This window comes from Antedon bifida, chromosome 7 (genome assembly GCF_963402885.1).
Source record: "Antedon bifida chromosome 7, ecAntBifi1.1, whole genome shotgun sequence".
NCBI classification, from domain to species: Eukaryota; Metazoa; Echinodermata; class Crinoidea; order Comatulida; family Antedonidae; genus Antedon; species Antedon bifida.
This window is the reverse complement of record NC_136232.1, coordinates 4,277,241-4,305,065: the sequence shown is the minus strand read 5'-3', so window position 1 is coordinate 4,305,065 and position 27,825 is coordinate 4,277,241. Positions and strand designations below refer to the sequence as shown.

Genomic DNA, 27,825 nt, shown 5'->3' with positions numbered 1-27,825 from the left:
TTTTTGTACCCTGCCACTGTTTTTGTACCCTGCCATTGTTTTTATATCCTGCCACTGTTTTTGTACCCTGCCACTGTTTTTGTACCCTGCCATTGTTTTTGTACCCTGCCACTGTTTTTGTACCCTGCCACTGTTTTTATATCCTGCCACTGTTTTTGTACCCTGCCACTGTTTTTGTACCCTGCCATTGTTTTTGTACCCTGCCACTGTTTTTGTACCCTGCCACTGTTTTTGTACCCTGCCACTGTTTTTGTATCCTGCCACTGTTTTTGTACCCTGCCATTATTTTTGTACCCTGCCACTGTTTTTGTACTCTGCCACTGTTTTGGTACCCTGCCACTGTTTTTATACCCACTGTTTTTGTACCCTGTCACTGTTTTTGTACCCTGCCATTGTTTTTGTACCCTGCCACTGTTTTTATACCCACTGTTTTTGTACTCTGCCACTGTTTTTATACCCACTGTTTTTGTACCCTGCCACTGTTTTTGTACCCTGCCATTGTTTTTGTACCCTGCCATTGTTTTTGTACCCTGCCACTGTTTTTATATCCTGCCACTGTGTTTTACAACACAGGTGGTTGTACCATGTACTTTTTTTGTACCCTGCCCTTTTTTTGTACCCTGCCACCCTCTTTCATAATTGCAATCAATCTATTGAAATTTCTTGCAGTGATTCTTATTTAAAATATTAATTAATTTATACTAATAATGTAGTATTACTAATGTAGATAATTTAAACATTATTTGAGGAAACAGAAAGACAAAAATAATTGATATTGTAATTACTCCATGTGCCTATTCTGTGCATTCTTTTTCTATTTGAGGGACTTGTATGGTAATCAAATAAGTATTTAATCTTAATTAAATTACAGCTGTATTAATATCAATATCTACATTGTAGGTTTAACACAGTAAGATATTCTTATTTATTACATCATTTTATAATATGATCTTATAACAATAACTTTAAAAACAAGTGTTAATTCATCCACCATGAATGAGTTATTTATTTTTTTGTCAGATTTCAACCACTGTTTGAAATAATATTTTATTAACAATGTTGCAAATTATACTCTCTCAATCAATTAATTTAAATTGTTTGCAGTAATTTATCTGAGAAAACAAATCCTTTCATAACATACTGTAGTATATTATTTTGACATGATTCAAGTATAAGAGTAATCATGATAATAGTCTAATAATGTAAACATTTTAGGCAACAGAGTGAAATAATGAAGTCATGAAATTTAATTTTTATTTGATTTAACTATACAAATAAAATATTTTTTTTCTACTTATGATAATGAAAATTATGTATTTTTAAAATCAAATGTGATATATATATATATTTATCTTTCAACTGCAATTTAGAGAACAATGATATAACTACCATAGATCCTTTATGTCAGATATTACCAATTTATAAAGAATCTTAATATGTAATTGTTTGAAATAGTATTTTTTAATAATAATATTTAAAACTATTTTCTCTTTCATAATTGTAATCAATTAATTGAAATTTGTTGGAGTGAGTTTGTCTAGAAATATCATTTCTTGTAGTTTCTCAAAAAATTTCATCTGGTTTCAAATATATATTAAATAAATCAATGTTAACTTTTTGGTTAAACCAGTTGACAAGTACTTACTTGCTACGTTTCAGCTACTTTCAGTAGCCTTGATCACGCAAATGACGTTGACATGATGTTCTGTCATTCGTCATAGTTCGGTGACTTGCGCCATCTTTCGTCTGATGTTCAGCTTTCTGCTGGTGTCCCCCTTTGGATGCTCGGGTGTCCCTTTTTATTAAGTCATCATAGATGTGGCTCAGTTCATGTCCTCCCTGGTCTCTGTTGATGTTCATATTTGTTTTTCTTATCCAAATGGCTTCTTTTATTTTTCTTGATAAGTAGTGTTGTTCTTTGTCTAATATTTTTGTATTTTCAAAATCCGGTATGTGATTTTCTATGGTGGCGTGACCATAGAAAATCACATACCGGATTTTGAAAATACAAAAATATTAGACAAAGAACAACACTACTTATCAAGAAAAATAAAAGAAGCCATTTGGATAAGAAAAACAAATATGAACATCAACAGAGACCAGGGAGGACATGAACTGAGCCACATCTATGATGACTTAATAAAAAGGGACACCCGAGCATCCAAAGGGGGACACCAGCAGAAAGCTGAACATCAGACGAAAGATGGCGCAAGTCACCGAACTATGACGAATGACAGAACATCATGTCAACGTCATTTGCGTGATCAAGGCTACTGAAAGTAGCTGAAACGTAGCAAGTAAGTACTTGTCAACTGGTTTAACCAAAAAGTTAACATTGATTTATTTAATTTCTTGTAGTGATTTTGTCTGAGTTACAAATTATACACTATATTCTTTTAAGCTAGTATATTTGACATCATTCAAGCATAAGAGTTGACACTATACTATGCAGTGTAACTATAATGTAGTATTACTAATTTAAACATTAGGAAACATAAAGACAAACATAGTTGATATTGTAATTACTCCATGTGCTTATTCTGTGCATTCTTTTTCTATTTGAGGGGCTTGTCTGATAATCAAATAAGTACATTGCCAGCCAATGTATTTGCTGGTTTGACAGCATTGGAAAGACTGTAAGTGTATTGCTTTGTTTATTACACATTTTTCTAATTTCTTAATTAAATTACAGCTGTATTAATATTAATATCTACATTGTAGGTTTAACACAGTAAGATATTCTTATTTATTACATCATTTCATAATATGATCTTATAACAAGAGCTTTAAAAAAAAATGTTAATTCATCCATCATGAATTAATTATTAATTTTTTTTGTCAGATATCAACAACTGTGTGGAATAATATTTTATTAACAATGTTGCAATTTATAATCTCTCAATCAATTAATTTAAATTGTTTGCAGTAATTTACTGCTGTAGTATATTATTTTGACATGATTCAAATATAAGAGTTGACACTTATAATCATATAGTCTAATAATGAGAGTGAAATAATAAAATAATGAAGTCATGAAATTTAATTTTTATTTTATTTAACTACACAAATTAAATGTTTTTTTTTCTACTTATGATACTGTAAATTATGTATTTTTTAAATCAAATGTGATATATATATATATTTATATTTCAACTGCAATTTAGAGAACAATGCAACCATAGATCCTTTTTGTCAGATATTACAAATTTATAAAGAATCTTAATCTGTAATTGTTTGAAATAATAATTTTTTAATAATAATATTTAAAATTATTTTCTCTTTCATAATTGTAATCAATTAATTAAAATTTGTTGGAGTGAGTTTGTCTAGAAATAACATTTCTTGTAGTGATTTTGTCTGAGTTACAAATTATAAACTATATTCTATTAAACTAGTATATTTGACATCATTCAAGTATAAGAGTTGACACTATACTATGCAGTGTAACTATAATGTAGTATTACTAATTTAAACATTAGGAAACATAAAAGCAAACATAGTTGATATTGTAATTACTCCATGTGCTTATTCTGTGCATTCTTTTTCTATTTGAGGGACTTGTATGGTAATCAAATAATTAGTATTAATATTAATATCTACATTGTAGGTTTAACACAGTAAGATATTCTTATTTATTACATCATTTCAGTAATATGATCTTATACAAGAACTTTAAAACAAGTGTTAATTCATCCACCATGAATGAGTTATTTATTTTTTTGTCAGATATCAACAACTGTTTGAAATAATATTTTATTAACAAATGTTGCAAATTATAATCTCTCAATCAATTAATTTAAATTGTTTGCAGTAATTTATCTGAGAAAACAAATCCTTTCATAACATACTGTAGTATATTATTTTGACATGATTCAAGTATAAGAATAATCATGATATAGTCTAATAATGTAAACATTTTAGGCAACAGAGTGAAATAATAAAATAATGAAGTCATGAAATTTAATTTTTATTTGATTTAACTATACAAATAAAATGTTTTTTTTCTACTTATGATAATGAAAATTATGTATTTTTAAAATCAAATGTGATATATATATTTATCTTTTAACTGCAATTTAGAGAACAATGCTATAAATACCATAGATCCTTTTTGTCAGATATTACAAATTTATCTTAATCTGTAATTGTTTGAAATAATAGTTTTTTTAATAATAATATTTCATAATTGTAATCAATTAATTGAAATTTGTTGGAGTGAGTTTGTCTAGAAATAACATTTCTTATAGTGATTTTGTCTGAATTAAAAAATAAAAACTATATTCTTTTAAACTAGTATATTTGACATCATTCAAGCATAAGAGTTGACACTATACTATACAGTGTAACTATAATGTAGTATTACTAATTTAAACATTAGGAAACATAAAGACAAACATTGATATTGTGATTACTCCATGTGCTTATTCTGTGCATTCTTTTTCTATTTGAGGTGGTTGTATGATAATCAAATAAGTACATTGCCAGCCAATGTATTTGCTGGTTTGACAGCATTGAAAGACCTGTAAGTGTATTGCTTTGTTTATTACATATTTGTCTTAATTTCTTAATTAAATTACAGCTGTATTAATATTAATATCTACATTGTAGGTTTAACACAGTAAGATATTCTTATTTATTACATCATTTCATAATATGATCTTATAACAAGAACTTTAAAAACAAGTGTTGATTCATCCACCATGAATGAGTTATGAGTTATTTATTTTTTTCTCAGATATCAACAACTGTTTGAAATAATATTTTATTAACAATGTTGCAAATTATACTCTCTCAATCAATTAATTTATATTGTTTGCAGTAATTTATCTGAGAAAAAAAAAGGTTTTAATAACATACTGTAGTATATTATTTTGACATGATTCAATTATATGAGTTGAAACTTAAAATCATGCAGTCTAATAATGTAAACATTTTAGGCAACAGAGTGAAATAATAAAATAATGACGTCATGAAATTTAATTTTTATTTGATTTAACTATACAAATAAACATTTTTTTCTACTTATGATACTAATGAAAATTATGTATTTTTAAAATCAAATGTGATATTTATCTTTTAACTGCAATTTAGAGAACAATGCTATAAATACCATAGATCCTTTTTGTCAGATATTACAAATTTATCTTAATCTGTAATTGTTTGAAATAATTGTTTTTGTAATAATAATATTTCATAATTGTAATCAATTAATTGAAATTTGTTGGAGTGAGTTTGTCTAGACATAACATTTCTTGTAGTGATTTTGTCTGAGTTACAAATTAAAAACTATATTCTATTTTAACATAGTATATTTGACATCATTCAAGTATAAGAGTTGACACTATACTATGCAGTGTAACTATAATGTAGTATTACTAATTTAAACATTAGGAAACATAAAGACAAACATTGATATTGTGATTACTCCATGTGCTTATTCTGTGCATTCTGTTTCTATATGAGGTACTCGAATGGTAATCAAATAAGTACATTGCCAGCCAATGTATTTGCTGATTTAACAGCATTGGAAGAACTGTAAGTGTATTGCTTTGTTTATTACACATTTGTCTTAATTTCTTAATTAAATTACAGCTGTATTAATATTAATATCTACATTGTAGGTTTAACAAAGTAAGATATTCTTATTTATTACATCATTTCAGTAATATGATCTTATACAAGAACTTTAAAACAAGTGTTAATTCATCCACCATGAATGAGTTATTTATTTTTTTGTCAGATATCAACAACGGTTTGAAATAATATTTTATTAACAATGTTGCAAATTATACTCTCTCAAGCAATTAATTTAAATTGTTTGCAGTAATTTATCTGAGAAAACAAATCCTTTCATAACATACTGTAGTATATTATTTTTACATAATTCAATTATATGAGTTGAAACTTATAATCATGCAGTCTAATAATGTAAACATTTTAGGCAACAGAGTGAAATAATAAAATAATGACGTCATGAAATTAAATTTTTATTTGATTTAACTATACAAATAAACATTTTTTTCTACTTATTATAATGAAAATTATGTATTTTTAAAATCAAATGTGATATATATATATTTATATTTCAACTGCAATTTAGAGAACAATGCTACCATAGATCCTTTTTGTCAGATATTACAAATTTATAAAGAATCTTAATCTGTAATTGTTTGAAATAATAATTTTTTAATAACAATATTTAAAATTATTTTCTCTTTCATAATTGTAATCAATTAAATAAAATTTGTTGGAGTGAGTTTGTCTAGAAATGACATTTCTTTTAGTGATTTTGTCTGAGTTGCAAATTAAAAACTATATTCTATTTTAACATAGTATATTTGACATCATTCAAGTATAAGAGTTGACACTATACTATGCAGTGTAACTATAATGTAGTATTACTAGTTTAAACATTAGGAAACATAAAGACAAACATAGTTGATATTGTAATTACTCCATGTGCTTATTCTGTGCATTCTTTATCTATTTGAGGTACTTGAATGGTAATCAAATAAGTACATTGCCAGCCAATGTATTTGCTGGTTTGGCAGCATTGGAATGGCTGTAAGTGTATTGCTTTGTTTTTTACAAATTTGTCTTAATTTCTTAATTAAATTACATCTGTATTAATATTAATATCTACATTGTAGGTTTAACACGGTAAGATATTCTTATTTATTACATAATTTCAGTAATATGATCTTATACAAGAACTTTAAAACAAGTGTTAATTCATCCACCATGAATGAGTTATTTATTTTTTTGTCAGATATCAACAACTGTTTGAAATAATATTTTATTAACAATAATGTTGCAAATTATAATCTCTCTCAATCAATTAATTTAAATTGTTTGCAGTAATTTATCTGAGAAAACAAATCCTTTCATAACATACTGTAGTATATTATTTTGACATGCTTCAAGTATAAGAGTTGAAACTTATAACCATGTAGTCTAATAATGTAAACATTTTTGGCAACAGAATAAAATAATAAAATAATGAAGTCATGAAATTTAATTTTTATTTGATTTAACTATACAAATAAAAATTTTTTTCTACTTATGATAATGAAAATTATGTATTTTTTAAATCAAATGTGATATATATATATATTTATATTTCAACTGCAATTTAGAGAACAATGCTACCATAGATCCTTTTTGTCAGATATTACAAATTTATAAAGAATCTTAATCTGTAATTGTTTGAAATAATAATTTCTTAATAATAATATTTAAAATTATTTTCTCTTTCATAATTGTAATCAATTAATTAAAATTTGTTGGAGTGAGTTTGTCTAGAAATATCATTTCTTGTAGTGATTTTGTCTGAGTTATAAATTAAAAACTATATTCTATTTTAACATAGTATATTTGACATCATTCAAGTATAAGAGTTGACACTATACTATGCAGTGTAACTATAATGTAGTATTACTAATTTAAACATTAGGAAACATAAAGACAAACATAGTTGATATTGTGATTACTCCATGTGCTTATTCTGTGCATTCTTTTTCTATTTGAGGTGGTTGTATGATAATCAAATAAGTACATTGCCAGCCAATGTATTTGCTGGTTTGACAGCATTGAAACAACTGTAAGTGTATTGCTTTGTTTATTACAAATTTGTCTTAATTTCTTAATTAAATTACAGCTGTATTAATATTAATATCTACATTGTAGGTTTAACACAGTAAGATATTCTTATTTATTACATCATTTCATAATATGATCTTATACAAGAACTTTAAAAACAAGTGTTAATTCATCCACCATGAATGAGTTATTTATTTTTTGTTTTTTGTCAGATTTCAACAACTGTTTGAAATAATATTTTATTAACAATAATGTTGCAAATTATACTCTCTCAATCAATTAATTTAAATTGTTTGCAGTAATTTATCTGAGAAAACAAATCCTTTCATAACATACTGTAGTATATTATTTTGACATGATTCAAGTATAAGAGTAATCATGATAATAGTCTAATAATGTAAACATTTTAGGCAACAGAGTGAAATAATGAAGTCATGAAATTTAATTTTTATTTGATTTAACTATACAAATAAAATGTTTTTTTTCTACTTATGATAATGAAAATTATGTATTTTTAAAATCAAATGTGATATATATATTTATTTTTCAACTGCAACTTAGAGAACAATGCTATAACTACCATAGATCCTTTATGTCAGATATTACCAATTTATAAAGAATCTTAATATGTAATTGTTTGAAATAGTATTTTTTAATAATAATATTTAAAACTATTTTCTCTTTCATAATTGTAATCAATTAATTGAAATTTGTTGGAGTGAGTTTGTCTAGACATAACATTTCTTGTAGTGATTTTGTCTGAGTTACAAATTAAAAACTATATTCTTTTTAAATTAGTATATTTGACATCATTCAAGTATAAGAGTTGACACTATACTATGCAGTGTAACTATAATGTAGTATTACTAATTTAAACATTAGGAAACATAAAGACAAACATAGTTGATATTGTAATTACTTCATGTGCTATATTCTGTGCATTCTTTTTCTATTTGAGGGGCTTGTCTGGTAATCAAATAAGTACATTGCCAGCCAATGTATTTGCTGGTTTGACAGCATTGGAAGAACTGTAAGTGTATAATTGCTTTGTTTATTACATATTTGTCTTAATTTCTTAATTAAATTACAGCTGTATTAATATTAATATCTACATTGTAGGTTTAACACAGTAAGATATTCTTATTTATTACATCATTTCATAATATGATCTTATAACAAGAACTTTAAAAACAAGTGTTGATTCATCCACCATGAATGAGTTATTTATTTTTTTCTCAGATATCAACAACTGTTTGAAATAATATTTTATTAACAATGTTGCAAATTATACTCTCTCAATCAATTAATTTAAATTGTTTGCAGTAATTTATCTGAGAAAAACAAAGGTTTTCATAACATACTGTAGTATATTATTTTGACATGATTCAATTATATGAGTTGAAACTTATAATCATGCAATCTAATAATGTAAACATTTTAGGCAACAGAGTGAAATAAGAAATATACTGTATGGATACGGGCTAAGAAAACAGGATCCCCCCTTAAATGGGCGGTCTTTCGTAAACTTCGTAACCGTTTAAAAAACCTAATCTCTTATAAATATACAAATTACATTAATGGTCTCGGCGAAACTATTGTTAAAAACCCAACAAGATTCTGGTCGTTTTTCTGAGCCAAAACGAAGTCTAAGTGTTTACCTAAAGTGTTACACAGTAGTGACCTATCAGCAAATTAAGCCAAAGATAAAGCAGCTCTGTTTAACAAGCACTTTTTCTTTAATTTCTCTAAAGCTAATGTTCATGGCGGGCTACCCGACATCCCGTTACTTAATAACATGTCGTTAGGTAACATTCAAGTTGATGAATTGGATGTTCTTAACATTCGTGAAACCCTCGTGACTACTAAAGCAGTTGGTCATGACAATATGTCTCCTAGAGTTCTCAGAGAATGTGCCGCTCAAATCGTATCACCTCTCTGTTATATATTCAATATGTCACTCAATTCAGGTGTTTTTCCAAAAGACTGGCTAAAAGCCAATGTTGTACCTGTGTTTAAAAAAGGTGATAGACAGCAGATTTCAAATTATAGACCAATTTCGTTATTATGTACTGCCAGTAAGGTCATGGAACGTGCTGTTTTTAATCTTGTTTTTCCTATTATTAAGGATAAGTTACATTTTCTACAGCATGGTTTCATTAAGGGCCGCTCTACAGTTACTCAACTGTTGACTGTGTTTCATAATGCCAGTTCAATTCTGGATAGCGCTGGGCAAGTTGATATCATTAGGCATTTCTCTCCCTTAGCAGAATCAGTCCATTTCACCCGGGTTTTTGAAAAAATCCGGGTAATAAATCTTGGTCTTTTTTAAACAATTTAGGAGTTCTGATTGTTTATCTTGACACACATGAGAGGCCAGCTGGAGTGTGACAGACACTTCACTACAGAAATTGTTGAAAACCATGTAGGAATTTTCATGAGCTGTCCAGGTGACCTTGTTGTAAATGACCTAATAGTACCCTTGGGTTGTATTTGATGGGCAGTTAATATAATCAAATTACAATTGTGTGTTTTAAAGGGCTGACACTCTTGATACGCCTGTGGACCATTTCTGCTAAGGGAGAGTTTTGCCTCATGTGATCTAACTTGATTTTGCAAAAGCATTTGACAGTGTATCTCACAAACTCCTTTTGCATAAACTACGCTCGTTTGGGTTTCACTCCCATCTCCATGATTGGTTTAAGGCGTACCTCTCGAACAGAGAACAACGTGTTGTGATTGAAGGCGTCTGCTCCGATTGGTTACCAGTCATATCAGGCGTCCCACAGGGGTCCATAATGGGTACCCCTGCTATTCTTGTTATACATTAATGACTTGCCAGGCTCTACCACGAATTCTACTGTATTTGCAGATGATGCCAAGTGTTACAAATCAATCAATAGCATTGATGATTGTCATTTGCTTCAGATGGATATTAATGATATTATTAGATGGAGTAATACATGGGAAATGAAATTTCACCCTTCTAAATGTCAAATTTTATCTTTATCATGTTCTAAACGTCCCATTACATATGCTTATCACATGAATGGTTGAATCCTTTCAATTCAAACTGTTAAGGATCTTGGTGTAAAAGTAGCATCCAACTTGTGTTGGGATGAACATATTGATAATATTGTTAAAAAATGCAATATGAAAATGTGTATGATAAAACGTGCAATAGGCTATACTGCACCAATTGAGGTTGCGTTAATCCTTTATAAAGCTCTCATAAGGAGTGATCTTGAATATTGTAGCTCTATCTGGAGTGGAACCTCTAAACGTAATTTACTTAAAGTGGAACGAATTCAACGGTGGGCCACTAAATTTATCCTTTACTATCCCGAATCTGATTACAAACAAAGATTTGACGAGCTTAATCTCCTACCGCTTTCTTACAGAAGAGAAGTAGCTGATTTCAAGCTTTTTCACAAGTGCAAATATGGTCATTACGATATTCAAATTGATAACTATGTAACATTTAATTCTTCTACCGAAGGTTGTCGAATTACAAGAACTGCATCTGACCAGCATGTTCTTATGTACAAAAAGTGTAAAACTGAATTTCACAAATTATCATATTTTCAAAGGATTATCCCCATTTGGAATCAGTTACCGTATCGAATCAGGTCTAACAATTCTCATTTACTTTTCAATAAACCTGTTTGTAAATTTTACGGTGAAAAATTTAAAAACAATTTTGACCCAAATAACACATGCATGTGGATATCACGTTGCCGGCATCAATAGTTCAGTTGGTATGTTTGTTTGTATGTATTTTTGTTACTGTTATGTATATGTTAAGGGGGGATGTGATAGAGGTGCTTGTCACCTGTTCATCCCTTTCTTTTCGCTGTCTTTGTATGCAGTGATAAAGTTTAATAAATAAAATAAAAAAATAAATTAATAAATAATAAAATAATAAAATAATGACGTCATGAAATTTAATTTTTATTTGATTTAACTATACAAATAAACATTTTTTTCTACTTATGATAATGAAAATTATGTATTTTTTAAATCAAATGTGATATATATATTTATATTTCAACTGCAATTTAGAGAACATTGCTATAAATACCATAGATCCTTTTTGTCAGATATTACAAATAAAAGAATACAAAAGAATCTTAATCTGTAATTGTTTGAAATAATGATTTTTTAATACAAATATTTAAAACTAATTTCTCTTTCATAATTGTAATCAATTAATTGAAATTTGTTGGAGTGAGTTTGTCTAGACATAACATTTCTTGTAGTGATTTTGTCTGAGTTACAAATTAAAAACTATATTCTTTTTAAATTAGTATATTTGACATCATTCAAGTATAAGAGTTGACACTATACTATGCAGTGTAACTATAATGTAGTATTACTAATTTAAACATTAGGAAACATAAAGACAAACATAGTTGATATTGTAATTACTTCATGTGCTATATTCTGTGCATTCTTTTTCTATTTGAGGGGCTTGTCTGATAATCAAATAAGTACATTGCCAGCCAATGTATTTGCTGGTTTGACAGCATTGGATGAACTGTAAGTGTATTGCTTTGTTTATTACAAATTTGTCTTAATTTCTTAATTAAATTACAGCTGTATTAATATTAATATCTACATTGTAGGTTTAACACAGTAAGATATTCTTATTTATTACATCATTTCATAATATGATCTTATAACAAGAACTTTAAAAACAAGTGTTGATTCATCCACCATGAATGAGTTATTTATTTTTTTCTCAGATATCAACAACTGTTTGAAATAATATTTTATTAACAATGTTGCAAATTATACTCTCTCAATCAATTAATTTAAATTGTTTGCAGTAATTTATCTGAGAAAAACAAAGGTTTTCATAACCTACTGTAGTATATTATTTTGACATGATTCAAGTATAAGAGTAATCATGATAATTATAGTCTAATAATGTAAACATTTTAGGCAGCAGAGTAAAATAATAAAATAATGAAGTCATGAAATTTAATTTTTATTTGATTTAACTATACAAATAAAATGTTTTTTTTCTACTTATGATAATGAAAATTATGTATTTTTAAAATCAAATGTGATAGATAATATTTATATTTCAACTGCAATTTCGAGAACAATGCTATAACTACCATAGATCCTTTTTGTCAGATATTACAAATTTATAAAGAATCTTAATCTGTAATTGTTTGAAATAATAATTTTTTAATAATAATATTTAAAATTATTTTCTCTTTTATAATTCTAATTGTAATCAAATTATTAAAATTTGTTGGAGTGAGTTTGTCTAGAAATAACATTTCTTATAGTGATTTTGTCTGAATTAAAAAATAAAAACTATATTCTTTTAAACTAGTATATTTGACATCATTCAAGCATAAGAGTTGACACTATACTATACAGTGTAACTATAATGTAGTATTACTAATTTAAACATTAGGAAACATAAAGACAAACATTGATATTGTGATTACTCCATGTGCTTATTCTGTGCATTCTTTTTCTATTTGAGGTGGTTGTATGATAATCAAATAAGTACATTGCCAGCCAATGTATTTGCTGGTTTGACAGCATTGAAATACCTGTAAGTGTATTGCTTTGTTTATTACAAATTTGTCTTAATTTCTTAATTAAATTACAGCTGTATTAATATTAATATCTACATTGTAGGTTTAACACAGTAAGATATTCTTATTTATTACATCATTTCATAATATGATCTTATAACAAGAACTTTAAAAACAAGTGTTGATTCATCCACCATGAATGAGTTATTTATTTTTTTCTCAGATATCAACAACTGTTTGAAATAATATTTTATTAACAATGTTGCAAATTATACTCTCTCAATCAATTAATTTAAATTGTTTGCAGTAATTTATCTGAGGAGAAAAAAAAGGTTTTAATAACATACTGTAGTATATTATTTTGACATGATTCAATTATATGAGTTGAAACTTAAAATCATGCAGTCTAATAATGTAAACATTTTAGGCAACAGGGTGAAATAATAAAATAATGACGTCATGAAATTTAATTTTTATTTGATTTAACTATACAAATAAACATTTTTTTCTACTTATGATAATGAAAATTATGTATTTTTAAAATCAAATGTGATATTTATATTTTTCTTTCAACTGCAATTTAGAGAACAATAATGCTATAAATACCATAGATCCTTTTTGTCAGATATTACAAATTTATCTTAATCTGTAATTGTTTGAAATAATAGTTTTTTTAATAATAATATTTCATAATTGTAATTAATTAATTAAAATTTGTTGGAGTGAGTTTGTGTAGAAATATCATTTCTTGTAGTGATTTTTGCAAATTAAAAACTATATTCTTTTTAAACTAGTATATTTGACATCATTCAAGCATAAGAGTTGACACTATACTATATGCAGTGTAACTATAATGTAGTATTACTAATTTAAACATTAGGAAACATAAAGACAAACATAGTTGATATTGTGATTACTCCATGTGCTTATTCTGTGCATTCTTTTTCTATTTGAGGGACTTGTCTGGTAATCAAATAAGTACATTGCCAGCCAATACTGTAGTATATTATTTTGACATGCTTCAAGTATAAGAGTTGAAACTTATAATTATGTAGTCTAATAATGTAAACATTTTTGGCAACAGAATAAAATAATGTAGTCATGAAATTTAATTTTTATTTAATATATCTATACAAATAAAATGTTATTATTTTTAAAATTTGTCTACTTATGATAATAAAAATTATATATTTTTTAATAATGTGATGCATTACTCAATATCTGTTGTCTATTATTAATTTATCTTTCAACAGGAGTTTAGATAGCAATGCTATAACTACCATAGATCCTGATGCATTCTCTCCTTTTGCTTCATCACTTTCACATTTGTAAGTAGCACTATAATTTATATACAGATGACTACTTATGATTATTTGGTTTTCATTTGATTTTTGTCTGATTTGATTGCATAACAAAAGCTGATAATTTAATAAATACTTTACAGTAGCTTTGCGTGTTTGTACTTTATACTAAGTAGACCTACATTTTGAGAATACCTTGAGTACTTCTCATGTGCGGTGGCATCTGTAAGTTAACACTATAGTTCATATTTCATATGCAGTTGCATTCATGCATGAACTGTATGATTATTTGGTTTTCATTTTATGAATTGATTTCGATTAAAAAAGTTTAAGATGTAATTGATGAAATAATATTAAATAACATTGTAGTTTTCAAAATGTTTATGAGTATTTCTGTGTACAGAACAAAAGGTTTATTCATAACTGTTTTTTTACACAGTAAAAAATTTGAAACATAGTTTAAATTGGATTATATTATATTATACCTACTACAATCATTTAACATTCTACTCTACTTTAATTATTTTCTAAAAACTCCTTTAATTATCAAATTTAAAACAACTTAAACTACATCAAATAACAATGAGAAACAGACAAGGACAACCAGAATAGGTACAAGGACCATGAAAGTCATCAGACTTATTTTCAAGGGTTTTCGTAAAAATAAGCAAATTAAGAAAATGCTAATATACGGCGTATCAAAGGAAAACAAAGGGAATAAAAAGTGTGGAAAAAAAATATTGAGTTAAAAATCTAAAGAAGAAATTGAATTTACTAATTCAAATCAAAATAGGAAATTTGCAACCAGTCGCCTTATACTAACCGTTACTATACCTTATTCTATTTTTGTTTTCCGTCTATTACTTTTTTAGATATTTAAGGGGTAACAACTTACAGGTGTACAGAGATAGGACGTTTGAAGAATTAACAAACTTAAAAATATTGTAAGTACTGATAGACCTGCATATATGCCATGACAAATATTATTGTTGTAGTTACTTAATGCTGTATTATTTATTTTATTTTTATTATATTGTATAGCTATCAGATATATAGGTGGTAATCCCCTGCTACAGGGGCTATTTTGTGAATCAGTACACCGGTGTAATCCCCTACTCATCCCAAATTGAATTCAGAGTGCAGATGGACAAACTATGTACACTGGACCTACAGTTTATAGTCCTAATTACCCAAGAAGACTTGTTCCACCACTAGAACTACAGTAGGAGTCGGCCTCGTACCTATAACGATAATTGGTGGCTCTTTAGCTTGGCCATTTGACCCTCTAGTCTTCATAATATATTGAAATTATTTATTGCAACTATAATTTATTGGTGGCACAGGTTCACAGGTATGTTATCATTGGTAAAAAACAGTGTCATATCTGTTGACCTCATCTCATTCTGAAATTGTCACATGCTAGCTGGATTCAAATTAAATGAATAAAAATAGTTTTCTTTGAAATTCAACCAAATTTCCAAGTTATTCCTAATAAGCATGAAATAATAAGCCGTATGTATGAGATAATAATAAGTTGTACGTAGGCATACAAGATAATAATGTACGTACAAGAAAGTCATATACATACGAGATAATGTGTTGTATGTGTGAGATGCCGACAATATTTTTTATCCATGATATATCCATGGAGCTTCATATCACGACAATCCTGTTTAAAGTGATTTTTAAACTGATTTTGATAATGTTTACTGTAAGTTTTTAGAGGTTTACTATGTACAATATTTTAATGTATTCTCACAACATTTATTTTCCAAAAGCTAAAATCACTAAACTTATTAGAAAACTATTTACAATTAATTTAACAGGTACTCGGATTTCTCTCGCCTGTGTTGTCTTGTTGGCGTCATTGATGATTGCACACCCGTTGATGCTTTTTCTTCTTGTGAAGATCTACTAAAAAGTGAACCTCTCCGTGTTTTAATGATGATAATTGGAATATCATCTGTCATTGGTAATTCAGTTGTCATCATATCTCGACGATTGAAAAAGGACAACACAGGTAACAATAACAATGTTAACAAAGTTCAAACCATTCTTATAACTAACCTTGCCGCGTCTGACATGCTGATGGCAGTCTATCTGATCATCATTTCAAGTGCAGACATACATTACAGAGGAAGGTATTCTGAAGTTGCAAGAGAGTGGAAGAACAGTTTCCTTTGCAGCTTTGCCGGGGCTATTTCTACACTCTCTGGGCAATGCTCAGTGTTCACACTGATGATGCTGAGCATTGACCGTGCTGTTAACATTGTGAATCCATTCAGTACAAATCGTCTCAATAGTAAAAAGTGTAAAATTATAATCGCATTCGCATGGTTGTTCTGGATTGTCCTGAGTTTTCTTCCAGCAGTAAACAAACTAAAATTTGCTGAAATATCGTACTTTAGTGATAACTATTACGGAAAAGAAAGTGTGTGCCTGGCATTACCTCTAACCAGAAGTCGGTGGCCAGGTTGGGAGTATGCTATAACCATTTTTGTTGCATTTAATGGCATCGGATTTGTCGTAATTGCAGTGAGTTACCTCACGATTTTCTTATCTGTTAAGAGATCGGGGGCCACTGTAAACAGAAGGCAGATGAGAAAGGAGCAACTAAAAATGGCGAGAAAACTCGGATTGATAGTTTTCACTGATTTCTGTTGCTGGGGTCCGATTATAGTAATGGCAATTGGTTCTGAGATGGATTGGATGAGAATTCCTGATGACATATATGTTTGGGCAGCGACATTCATCATCCCTATAAACTCCTCAGTCAATCCGTATCTTTACACAATCGTCTATATGTTTAAATGCAAAGTACGTCGGCAACCGGCAGTTACACAAATTCCACTTAGGCCTATGTGATTCGTTGATCCCATGTGTAATTGATTAACCCCATATGTGATGTAAATTCTATGTGTACTTTTTAAAATTTATTTAATGCTTAAATCAAAGTTTCATTGTTGGTGTAATTATTACTTTGTTATATAACTTTCTTTAATCAGGGAAGAGTGCTTTAATCATGAAACCAAAAAACTTATTTATACAAAAGAAAATCTGAAAAAAAAAATGAACTTTTAACTTGTCATTATTTTATTATATTCCACAATATATAATAAATATTAGTATATTCTGTTCGATAGTAACAGACATCGAGTAACAATTTAGTATACACGTAATTATTATTTACTATAGTTTTAGACGTGGAATGTTACTCATATATTTTGTATTCTACAATACATTCTAAATACATTTTTAATTTCAACTTAATGTATTCTTGGGCATAATGTGCAAGGATTCGATGACCGGAATTGTATGATACACCGTGATTGGGCAACACAAAATAAATTAATTTGATGATGCTTTTCAACAAGCGTAATTGATTTGCATAATTGATGTGTGCAGTTTGAACGAAATGAGCATAACATATTTACTTAAATCAAATTTTTTTTCTGCCATAAGTCTTCAAGAATTGTTTCTTTTTACATAGCGCCACTTGCAGCAAGTGGTTAAGAAGATGATTTAATTTCAGCTCAAGTATAGTATGACACGCCATGTGTGACAAACTTTTTATGAATATTAAGCCGAATCTTAATCACCATCTAGAATCTAGTCTGAGAAGAAGCATAGGAAAATAGTTACCACAAAATAATATAATATTTAAAGAAATTTAGTACAATTAACTTACTTATTTATATACCTTTTATATATAATATATTAAAATGAATTCATAAAGCATATTATATACAGAACATGTATTTATATTTAATAGATTTACTTTAATATTTATTACAGACTTTTTGATCCTCAACTTAACTTGTGTTCACACATATAGTCAGTGACACTCAAATGTGAAATGGATTTTGCGTTTTTATTAAGTGAATAATGTTTTAGCTTTAATATACTAGTAAATCGACATGGTTATAATTAAACTACACCTTTTACTTGCGGGCACTGCAAATAAAAAATATAAATGAAAATTTCCTCAATCTTCAATTGTGTTTTGATAAGCTCTCTAGTTTTCACCTTTTCGCGAAAACACTTTTTACCAAATATTACGCGGTTAGTATCACTTGGTGACGTCACTAATGATATGCAACAACTTTGCTAGCATACAAGTTAGTACCTTTAAGCTTGGTTTTACACAAGAGAATGTAGTGCAAGTAATTGGCCAATCAGATCCATCGCTTACCAATTGAAATTTATTTGAATTCGAGGTCTTTTCCAAATCTGCATAAATGGGCATGCATACATAATGCATGTTGTTACAACTTAAGGTTGAAGCTGTTGACCAAAAAGTCCCTATTACAATCTATAACCATCTACTAAACACCACGTTATACACATACACCCTCCCTTACAATTTTATTTCACCTATTATTCATCCAATTTAAAAATACCCTATTATTGCATAATGAGCGAATTATCTTCACGTCCTGTCCCAAAAGTTAATTTCAATTGGGTAATACACGTACTGGTAATATTGCTGTTGAGCCACTGTCATGCCTGGGATGTCAAGGACCGTCTGAAGAAAAGAGAAAATTATTATGAGGTAATAAAAAATTTATACGCACTTATTTTGCATGCAAACACTTTTACTTATTGTATCATCGCAATGAATGCAATCAATATCAATGTATTTTCAGACATCACAACTCTCCCGATATAATCACAGGAATCTTCTCGAGATATTTTGAGCGTTTGCTGCTCTTGTGCTAAATTTAAATTTCTATTTAAATTCTTTAAAAAAAATATATATTATATAAATATTGTATAACTAGATGGTCCATCTAGGTCGTGTTTTGTATGTAACATGTTAGGGTTGAGGGATGGTAAGAGGGTGGGTGCAAAGAGGAACCATTTTTAAGTATATTCTTTATCCGTATATTTGTTTTTATGTTTTATAAATAATAAACCACTAAACATTTGCGATTTAATACTTTATTGAAACTGTCACTGTCATAGTCGATTGAAATAGTAAAGTACATGTAACGATACACCACGACGACTTTTATATTTTTTTGTAATTAATAATTAATACTATTAAGAAGCAACTGTCAGTATTAAAGTTTAATTATGTGTTTAAACAGTACCACCACACTCACAGTAAATAAAAAAAATTGTGCTTCAAATGGGACAAAAATGGTTTATGTATTAATGTCAAAGGTTTTTAATTTTATCCCCGAAAGGCACATAAATTTACCTACTTGTGTTATACCAAATGTGGGGAGAGATTGGAATGTTCCATTCATCGCCAAGCAATCCTTTTGTATAAACGTATATTAAATCTATCAAAATAGTATTTTTTAAAGAAAATGATGCTGTACTCGAGCTGTTCAACCGGTTTTCAGCTATTAAAAACAATTATCCTAGGAGGAGATAGGAAAATCCGAAACATCCTCGTATTATTGTGTGCGGGTATTTTTCAAGATGGATATCCATTAGACAGTGTATACCATGATCGGAAAACACCCCTATTTGGGGAAAATCGTTGAACCTAAATTCGTTTTAATTGTCAATAACTAATTATCTAACTCAATTTAATTAGTAAACAGGATTACATCAGGTGGTTAAAATCAGTACCGAAAGTACGAACCAACTTTATATACCATCGAGTAAAAATTCTAGAAATAACGTGCGATTTACCGAATTTTGCCCTTACGTAAATTTATATATAGATTTGAAAATGTGTAATTTCTACAGTAGGTCTGCTACTACTAGGCTCTATATATTGATAAGAGAAAAGAAAACATACTAATATCGGTCCGTATGATGTTTATAATAAATTCATACATTGTTAAATATGCGAAAAAATAATATACCTATGTTTACAATTATAGCTAATAGCACCCTCTATAGTTTGATATATTTGTTGATGTTATATCACCCTCTATAGTTTGGACATTATTTCTTTTTTCCCAGTTGAGAGGTAGTGGTAAAAGTAATTTGGAACTGTTTAGTCATACTAAATGCACGCATTGGACTGAACCTAAACCTTTCATTACCTCAGATGCACCAACGCTGCTCCCATCAAGATGAACATATTTCTGTTGTAGAACTTCTCTCAATCTTCGCTGTGTCTTTTTGTATGGTTGAATAAGCATCCCCTGAAGTTTACTGTGAGTCTATAGATAATAAAACACCAACTATAATGTAATGGATTCAACTATTTTTTTCCTTCATTTTATTCCCACAGATATTCATGTTAACCATTTTACATTATTATTTATTTTAGCAATATCACTGAGTGGTTGGGTTTCTTTTCCCTAAAACATATGATATGAAATGAGTTAATATTTTTAATTGCAAAATGCACATCACAACATACAGTACCTTAAAACTGATTCTACAAACACTCGTAGCGCTTTCACATGAATCCAAGCCATAAAAACTTCACTAAAGTTGATTTTCAACCATCGTACTAAAGGACCCTGTAAAAATAAAATTAAGATGTGGCAGTAATTTATTTTAAAGCGAGTTGCTGGTTGAGCGGCGCACACAAAGATACTATAACGCCACGAAGTGGCGCAAGACATGGAACTCCTATCTCTTATACACTGCACATGAGTGAAATCTCATGGGCAGCCATTCCGGCAAGCGTCTCTAGATACTAACTAAATAAATTTATCTGTTGTTTAATACTTTGAATTCAGTTGGCACCGCATTATCAGCCTTTGGCACACCTGACATATTATCCATGTTTGCTATTATACTGCAGTATACCACTATCTTAACAAAACAAAATGTTATAATGCCCTCTATAGTTTTGACATGCTTTTATAAACTTTTTGATATATTTTTTTTTCCAACTTCTGAGATCTGTTGTTCTCAAAAGTTGTAAATGTGTAGTATGTTAATTTTTATATGGATATTTTTATCTGATAATGATGGAAACCAATTTTATTGAAAACCGAGAAGATTGACAATTCTTCTTTCCTTGTTTAATAATGCTTGTTTTAAGCTATAAAGGAATTGGGTCAATATTTACATCAGGTGTAATAAACATTCGATATTATTAAAGATGTACTGTCCCTGAAAAACATGAAAAATGAAGATTAATAAATCAAATAGGCCATTTTGTAGTTTTAATAAAGGTAATCACTTCCGTAGAAAAAGAAACAAAAATTATGTTTGCACTTATAAAAAGACAAAATAAACAGTTAAATTCAGCCAAAAACCAATTTTCTGACAGACAATGTTTTGCTTTAAATAAAATTATAGTTTTTTCAGTAAGTTTTTGGTCAAAGTGAATAACTATTATATGACATTAAATTCAGGGGATAATATATCTTTAAGTTAGAGTAGGAAACTGCATAATTATGTTTTCTATCTAAAACCTACCTACTGTAGGAAAATACTGATGTACGATCATATGACTGTCCACCCTTGCGTCACGCCTCATACATATTCATTAAGCGAGGAATAAAGATATTAAATAATTCATTGCTTTCTTCCGCGTCTACTAATATATGGTCATATGATGCCCACACTTGCGTCACGCCTCATAAATATTCAATTAGTTAGAGGAATAAAGTTACCGAATAATTAAGTTAAACAAGTTTTCTTCTGCATTTACCGAGGTAATTATGATCCTCCAAAATATGATGTTTAAAGGCTACAGTAAGTTGTCGGTCCTGTGACCGTTCACCATTACACTTCAACACTTAAGAGAAACATTTACTCTTGTAATTTAAAAAATTTCCTTAAATGTGAAATTCTTCATATTTTTAAAAGAAATAACACACATGTGCGATTGGTAAATACTGCCACTATAGCCTGTACTCAGCCGATTGTGTACTCCACTCCTCTGAAATCCTCTCCTTTTTAAAAATCCTGCCAATGCCCGCAGCCAGTTTCAATGAGGTGACCGGGAGGGATCCTATTTAAAATCATATTATTCTTCATTCGAATCTAGTTTTCTTTATCAAAAAAAAAAAACCTAAGAAAAAAATAAAAACGATGAGATCAATAATAGAGGGAAACAGCTAACACAAACTTTATACGTTTAATATTACTTTGAATGTAAACAGTTAAATGTTAAGAGAGATAAGGGTGTTAACTTGTGAATCAAAGTGTTAGTACAGTAGCTAGTTTCAATGAGGTGACCGGGAGGGATCCTATTTAATGCATATTTCTTCATTCAAATCAAGTTTGTTTTATCGAAAAAGAAAAAAACACAAGAAAAAATAGAAATTATGCAATAATAGAGGGAAACAACATTATACGTTTAACATTACTTCGATTTTTTATTTGTTAAATGAAATATCTAAAACATTTATGAATTTTTTTTATGATTATAATTTATAGATCTACTATTAGCTAATGGTTTGTCATGCTTTTTTGTTGTTTTTGTTTAGTGGTTGGTATTTGACAAGTTCTTACTTCTTTTTCTGATCTCTGAAACATTTCTTTTTTAATGTTACCATTATTAAGTTATTGTAATTATTGTATGCTGCTTTTATTTCTTGAACTGTTTCTAAATAAATGTTTTTGTTATAGTGAATGTAAACAGTTAAATGTTAAGAGATGTTAACTTGTGAACCAAAGTGTTAGTACAGTATCTCTATTACATTAGCAAAACAGATGAATTTTCATTAAATATTAACATGAACAATTACGCCTACTACTTCATCAGTGAAACTCTTCATTGGATGCATCTTGTGAAGTGATTTATCTAAATTATTAACACTTACTAGAAACGCTATGGTAGGTAATCTTTAAACAATTGAACTGTCAGATATCGGTACAAAGTTAGGTAAGAACATAACTGTAATATTGACCTCATAACACCCCTTGTGATATTCAATGTTATGTTCCCATATATAGACATGATGACATCATATCACTAACATATTTGGGCATATCACTACCATATTTGGGTAAATTACACTTGCTTGTAAAGTAGTTGCTGTTTACTTAGATTTGCCCCAAGTCTGTATAGTTATTGTCTTTTTATGCTAATCCAATAGTTGGTATCTTAATTTTTGTCTCGAAAAAACAGATCAAGACTATAAGTATAAAACGCCATGTATTCCAAAATATTTTGTTTGTATTTTTTATCTTTTTACCAATATTAAGTTGAAATACAGCCTAAGAACTAAACTGATGTTTACTACCAAATGTCAGTTTTAATGTGGCAAGTGGAGGAAAGCTCTTTTGGAGAAATTTATTGGTCATAATTAAATTAATTATTCTTTATTCATTAGAAAAACATACAATACAAAAAATACATACAAAACTACTAGCTAATTAGATAGAAACACGTAAAATAATTAATCTTCTCCCAACAATTTATTGTATGTGAAAACTTTAATAAATATACAGTATCATTGTTTTGGTAAAAAGTTATTAGCATATTACCAGGGTGGTATAATCTCTTTGACATTAATATTAATATTTTCAAATAACAATTGAATGTTAAGATGAACCATTAAGACTGTCATCAGAAAACTTGTATAGGCCTAGTACATCTGGTGAAATGATTTACCTAAATTATTAAAACTCACTAGCTCACTACTAAAAGTAATCTTTAAACAAAAACATGTTTAATTCGCAAATTGAGCTGACTCGCAGGGGTAAATTTAACTTGACTACTCGGATACACTGTAGGTTGTTTAAGATGTCTATCTTTAAACCCCTCATGCTCTTTGTAGCATTGCTCTTTTCCAGCTGTTATCGTTCTGGTTCTGGTTTGAGTTTTGGTTCCAGTCATGGTTCAGGAATAATTGGTAAGATTGCTTTACTGACTTTTGCAGATTCCGTAATAATATTATTTTACCATCAAACAATAAATAAATTTAAATAATAGAGATTTTTATAATTAAATTGTTAAGTGCTAAAATGGTAATTTTTTATACATAAATTTTGTTACTGATATATTTTTTCACACATAACAAACACTTATATAACAATACTTTTTGTTTTGTTTTACTGATTTTATCGTTTTTATTATTATTTCACTCGAACCCTACCTACAACTTGCTTATTCAAATGAGGAGGTTGTTAAGCCAAATGTGTGATTTGAATATAGTCTATAATATATATATGTTTCCGGTTATAATTAGATAAACAAATAACGAAACAAATATATTTATCTTAAAATTGAGACAATTAAAATATTATTGATTATTATTTTTTTGAAGTAGCATTGTTTTTATCTCAATCACGGGCCCTGACAACCCCTGCCACAAAGCCAGGAGTTGTTTGCACTTCCCTCGTAACACGCGCACGAATCCATAACATTTACAGTAGGTAGGATAAATTAGTTAATTGGAAAATTAAGATACAGGGAGAGGCATGCGGCAGATACTCGTGGCTACAGCCCTAAAATATTTTACTCCCTAGGACAATTAACGATCAATGATAAATAAACATGCATTTCTCTTACAGAAAACAAAAGAAATCCAAACAGTTTTTTATCTCTATTATAGGATAACTGAAATTTGATGAAATTAATAGTTTGACAAGTTCAATCAAATGACACCATGATCATTAAGAGCAATGATATCATGACGATACAACAATTTAATTATTATTCTTATTGGTTATGACATAATTTAAAAAATATTATTAAAAATATATTATCTGTTGCGCAGAAAGCCTGCCTGCCTTTTGCCTAATTTAATTCTTATAAATTTCATTATAATCAGCAGCCTATGTCTAGCTTGTATTGTTACTTATCTCCATGTACCCCTACACTGAGGAAGGCATAATGTTACCTGTAAGCTCTGTAATTTCTTTCTGGCTGTTTTACTTGACCGTTTGGATTTATCTTTTTGCTTATTTTATTTGTATCTCCATTGAGATCCAGCCACTGATATCTTCAACATTACCATTTTTTCAGCAATTTTCCTTTTTATCTACATTGAAGTCACACATATTCTATATTGATAGACTAGTAACTGTAGTAGAAAGTATTACAACTTTTATACATTTTAATTTGTATTTGTTTTTAATATATATTTCTCCACAAACAAACGTTTTCAGCCAACTGACTGCTGATTTTGTATGCTGTATAGGCCTACTGTGATAACTAAATAAAATATTACTTTTTATTATTTACTCATTTTATAATATTTTTATATTTTTAACAGAAACAAGTGTATGCCCAAGACTTTGCGATTGTAAATATTTTCTCAATTATACTCTTTGTTATACATGGAATACTATCATACAGACACAACTTGTTCAGTACAATGATCATAATCCAGTAACAGAATTGTAAGTAGGCTTAATGAATGAATTGTGCCTTGCTAGAGGCAACCACCAATCCCGTTCCCATCCTCGCTTCTGAAGAACTAACAGGGGTTACCTTCATTTGTTTAACCCTGCTATGCTTTATCCTGCATGCTGTTTCATTTTTTGTACCCTACCATTTTGTTTACGTATTCTGTCAAAGGGGGGGAGGGGCGATGTTGGATTTCGGACACTAACTATTTGGGTCACTGCGAGTCACTGACACCCCTAGATAGCTGAAATGGTACTCTCGCACATAACATGATAAATGGCACCTCTAATTGGCCAGAAAAGACACTCTCATGCAGCATGTTACCAATGACCAAAATCATCTTACTTTTTAGTTTTTTACCCTTGCTATCCTTTGGCTTGTTTGAGAGGTTTGTAAACCCAAAATCAGTTTCTGGCCATAGACTTTGACCTAATTCATCCTGCGTACCCCGAACCCGACTACACGTTTTTATGTTTTTCCCGTGTTCTTGCGTAGGTGAAAGCATACCTGCCTTTGTTTGCTCGACAACGTAACTTGCCGTAGACTTTGACCAGGTTCACCGTATCCCCGCATACTATGTTTTCCTATGTTCTTGCGTTGTTGCGTGAAATCAAACTAACCGAAGCGATGTTTGCAGCACTGTAGAGTCGACTGTTCCCACTTGTGATTACTCAACACGGCACTTTCCACCGATACGTCGTTTGTTTCAATTTTGTTGATAACAAGTTGATAAAATTGCGATTTGACGATTTTTGTTTTGTTTTAGGTCGGGGGAAGGGACCCCTGTGACCCTCCCCCTCCCCTCTCACTGGCTGCGTCCTGAATGCAAGATTTTGTACTCTGCCACTGTTTTTGTACCCTGCCACAGTTTCTATATCCTGCTAACGTTTTTGTTTCCAGTCACTCCCTTGTACAACGCAAATTGTACCCTGCCACCGCTACTGTATGTTCCCTTTAACAGTTTATGTACCAATCAACAACTGTTTTTGTACCTTTTTATATATATCCTGCTACCGTTTTTTCCCAATCACTTGTTTTTGTACAAGGCAAATATGTTTTTGTACCCTACCACTGTTTTTGTACCCTGTCACTGTTTTTGTACCCTGCCACTGTTTTTGTACCCTGCCATTGTTTTTATATCCTGCCACTGTTTTTGTACCCTGCCACTGTTTTTGTACCCTGCCACTGTTTTTGTACCCTGCCATTGTTTTTATATCCTGCCACTGTTTTTGTACCCTGCCATTGTTTTTGTACCCTGCCACTGTTTTTGTACCCTGCCATTGTTTTTATATCTTGCCACTGTTTTTGTACCCTGCCATTGTTTTTGTACCCTGCCACTGTTTTTGTACCCTGCCACTGTTTTTGTACCCTGCCATGGTTTTTATATCCTGCCACTGTGTTTTACAACACAGGTGGTTGTACCATGTACTTTTTTTGTACCCTGCCCTTTTTTGTACCCTGCCACCCTCTTTCATAATTGCAATCAATCTATTGAAATTTCTTGCAGTGATTCTTATTTAAAATATTAATTAATTTATACTAATAATGTAGTATTACTAATGTAGATAATTTAAACATTATTTGAGGAAACAGAAAGACAAAAATAATTGATATTGTAATTACTCCATTATTCTGTGCATTCTTTTTCTATTTGAGGTACTTGAATGGTAATCAAATAAGTACATTGCCAGCCAATGTATTTGCTGGTTTGACAGCATTGAAAGAACTGTAAGTGTATTGCTTTGTTTATTACAAATTTGTCTTAATTTCTTAATTAAAATTACAGTTGTATTAATATCAATATCTACATTGTAGGTTTAACACAGTAAGATATTATTATTTATTACATCATTTCATAATATGATCTTATAACAAGAACTTTAAAGACAAATTTTGATTCATCCACCATAAATCAATTATTAATTTTTTTGTCAGATATCAACAACTGTTTGAATAATATTTTGTTAACAATGTTGCAAATTATAATCTCTCTTGATCAATTAATTTAAATTGTTTTGCAGTAATTTGTCAGAGAAAAAAAGCTTTTCATAACATACTGTATTATTACTAATGTAGATAACAGAATAGGTGAAAACAAACCTTCCTTGGTTTGCTCGACAACGTAAGTTGCCGTAGACTTTGA

The 27,825-nt window shown here is 29.2% G+C and overlaps 3 protein-coding genes and 1 long non-coding RNA gene across 4 annotated transcripts in view; 2 read left to right on the top strand and 2 right to left on the bottom strand.

Moving 5' to 3' along the window:
- The first annotated feature begins 2,567 nt into the window (after nucleotides 1-2,567).
- Nucleotides 2,568-13,138, top strand: LOC144848726 (uncharacterized). Its single transcript, XR_013613909.1, has 3 exons — nucleotides 2,568-2,636; nucleotides 12,064-12,135; nucleotides 13,100-13,138. It is a non-coding gene; the product is annotated as an uncharacterized LOC144848726 (long non-coding RNA).
- Nucleotides 13,139-14,415: 1,277 nt separating this feature from the next.
- Nucleotides 14,416-17,423, top strand: LOC144848708 (G-protein coupled receptor GRL101-like). Its single transcript, XM_078705567.1, has 3 exons — nucleotides 14,416-14,482; nucleotides 15,328-15,399; nucleotides 16,282-17,423. Exon 3 carries the CDS (start codon nucleotides 16,397-16,399, stop codon nucleotides 17,318-17,320), a length of 924 nt encoding a protein of 307 aa, XP_078561693.1. The 5' UTR covers nucleotides 14,416-14,482; nucleotides 15,328-15,399; nucleotides 16,282-16,396; the 3' UTR covers nucleotides 17,321-17,423.
- A 1,206-nt stretch (nucleotides 17,424-18,629) lies between these two features.
- On the bottom strand, nucleotides 18,630-20,579 carry LOC144848725 (V-type proton ATPase subunit C 1-like). The gene is made up of 2 exons (XM_078705587.1): nucleotides 20,461-20,579; nucleotides 18,630-18,980 (listed from the first exon to the last, which is right to left on the bottom strand). The coding sequence occupies exons 1-2, from the start codon at nucleotides 20,557-20,559 to the stop codon at nucleotides 18,885-18,887; spliced, it is 195 nt and encodes a 64-aa protein (XP_078561713.1). The 5' UTR covers nucleotides 20,560-20,579; the 3' UTR covers nucleotides 18,630-18,884.
- A 178-nt stretch (nucleotides 20,580-20,757) lies between these two features.
- Nucleotides 20,758-27,825, bottom strand: part of LOC144848701 (V-type proton ATPase subunit C 1-B-like) — a 70,117-nt gene continuing 63,049 nt past the window's right edge. Inside the window, exon 10 of the mRNA XM_078705555.1 lies at nucleotides 20,758-20,886. Coding sequence (XP_078561681.1) covers nucleotides 20,773-20,886 — 114 coding nt within the window. The 3' untranslated portion in view covers nucleotides 20,758-20,772. The remainder of the gene's footprint in view (nucleotides 20,887-27,825) is intronic.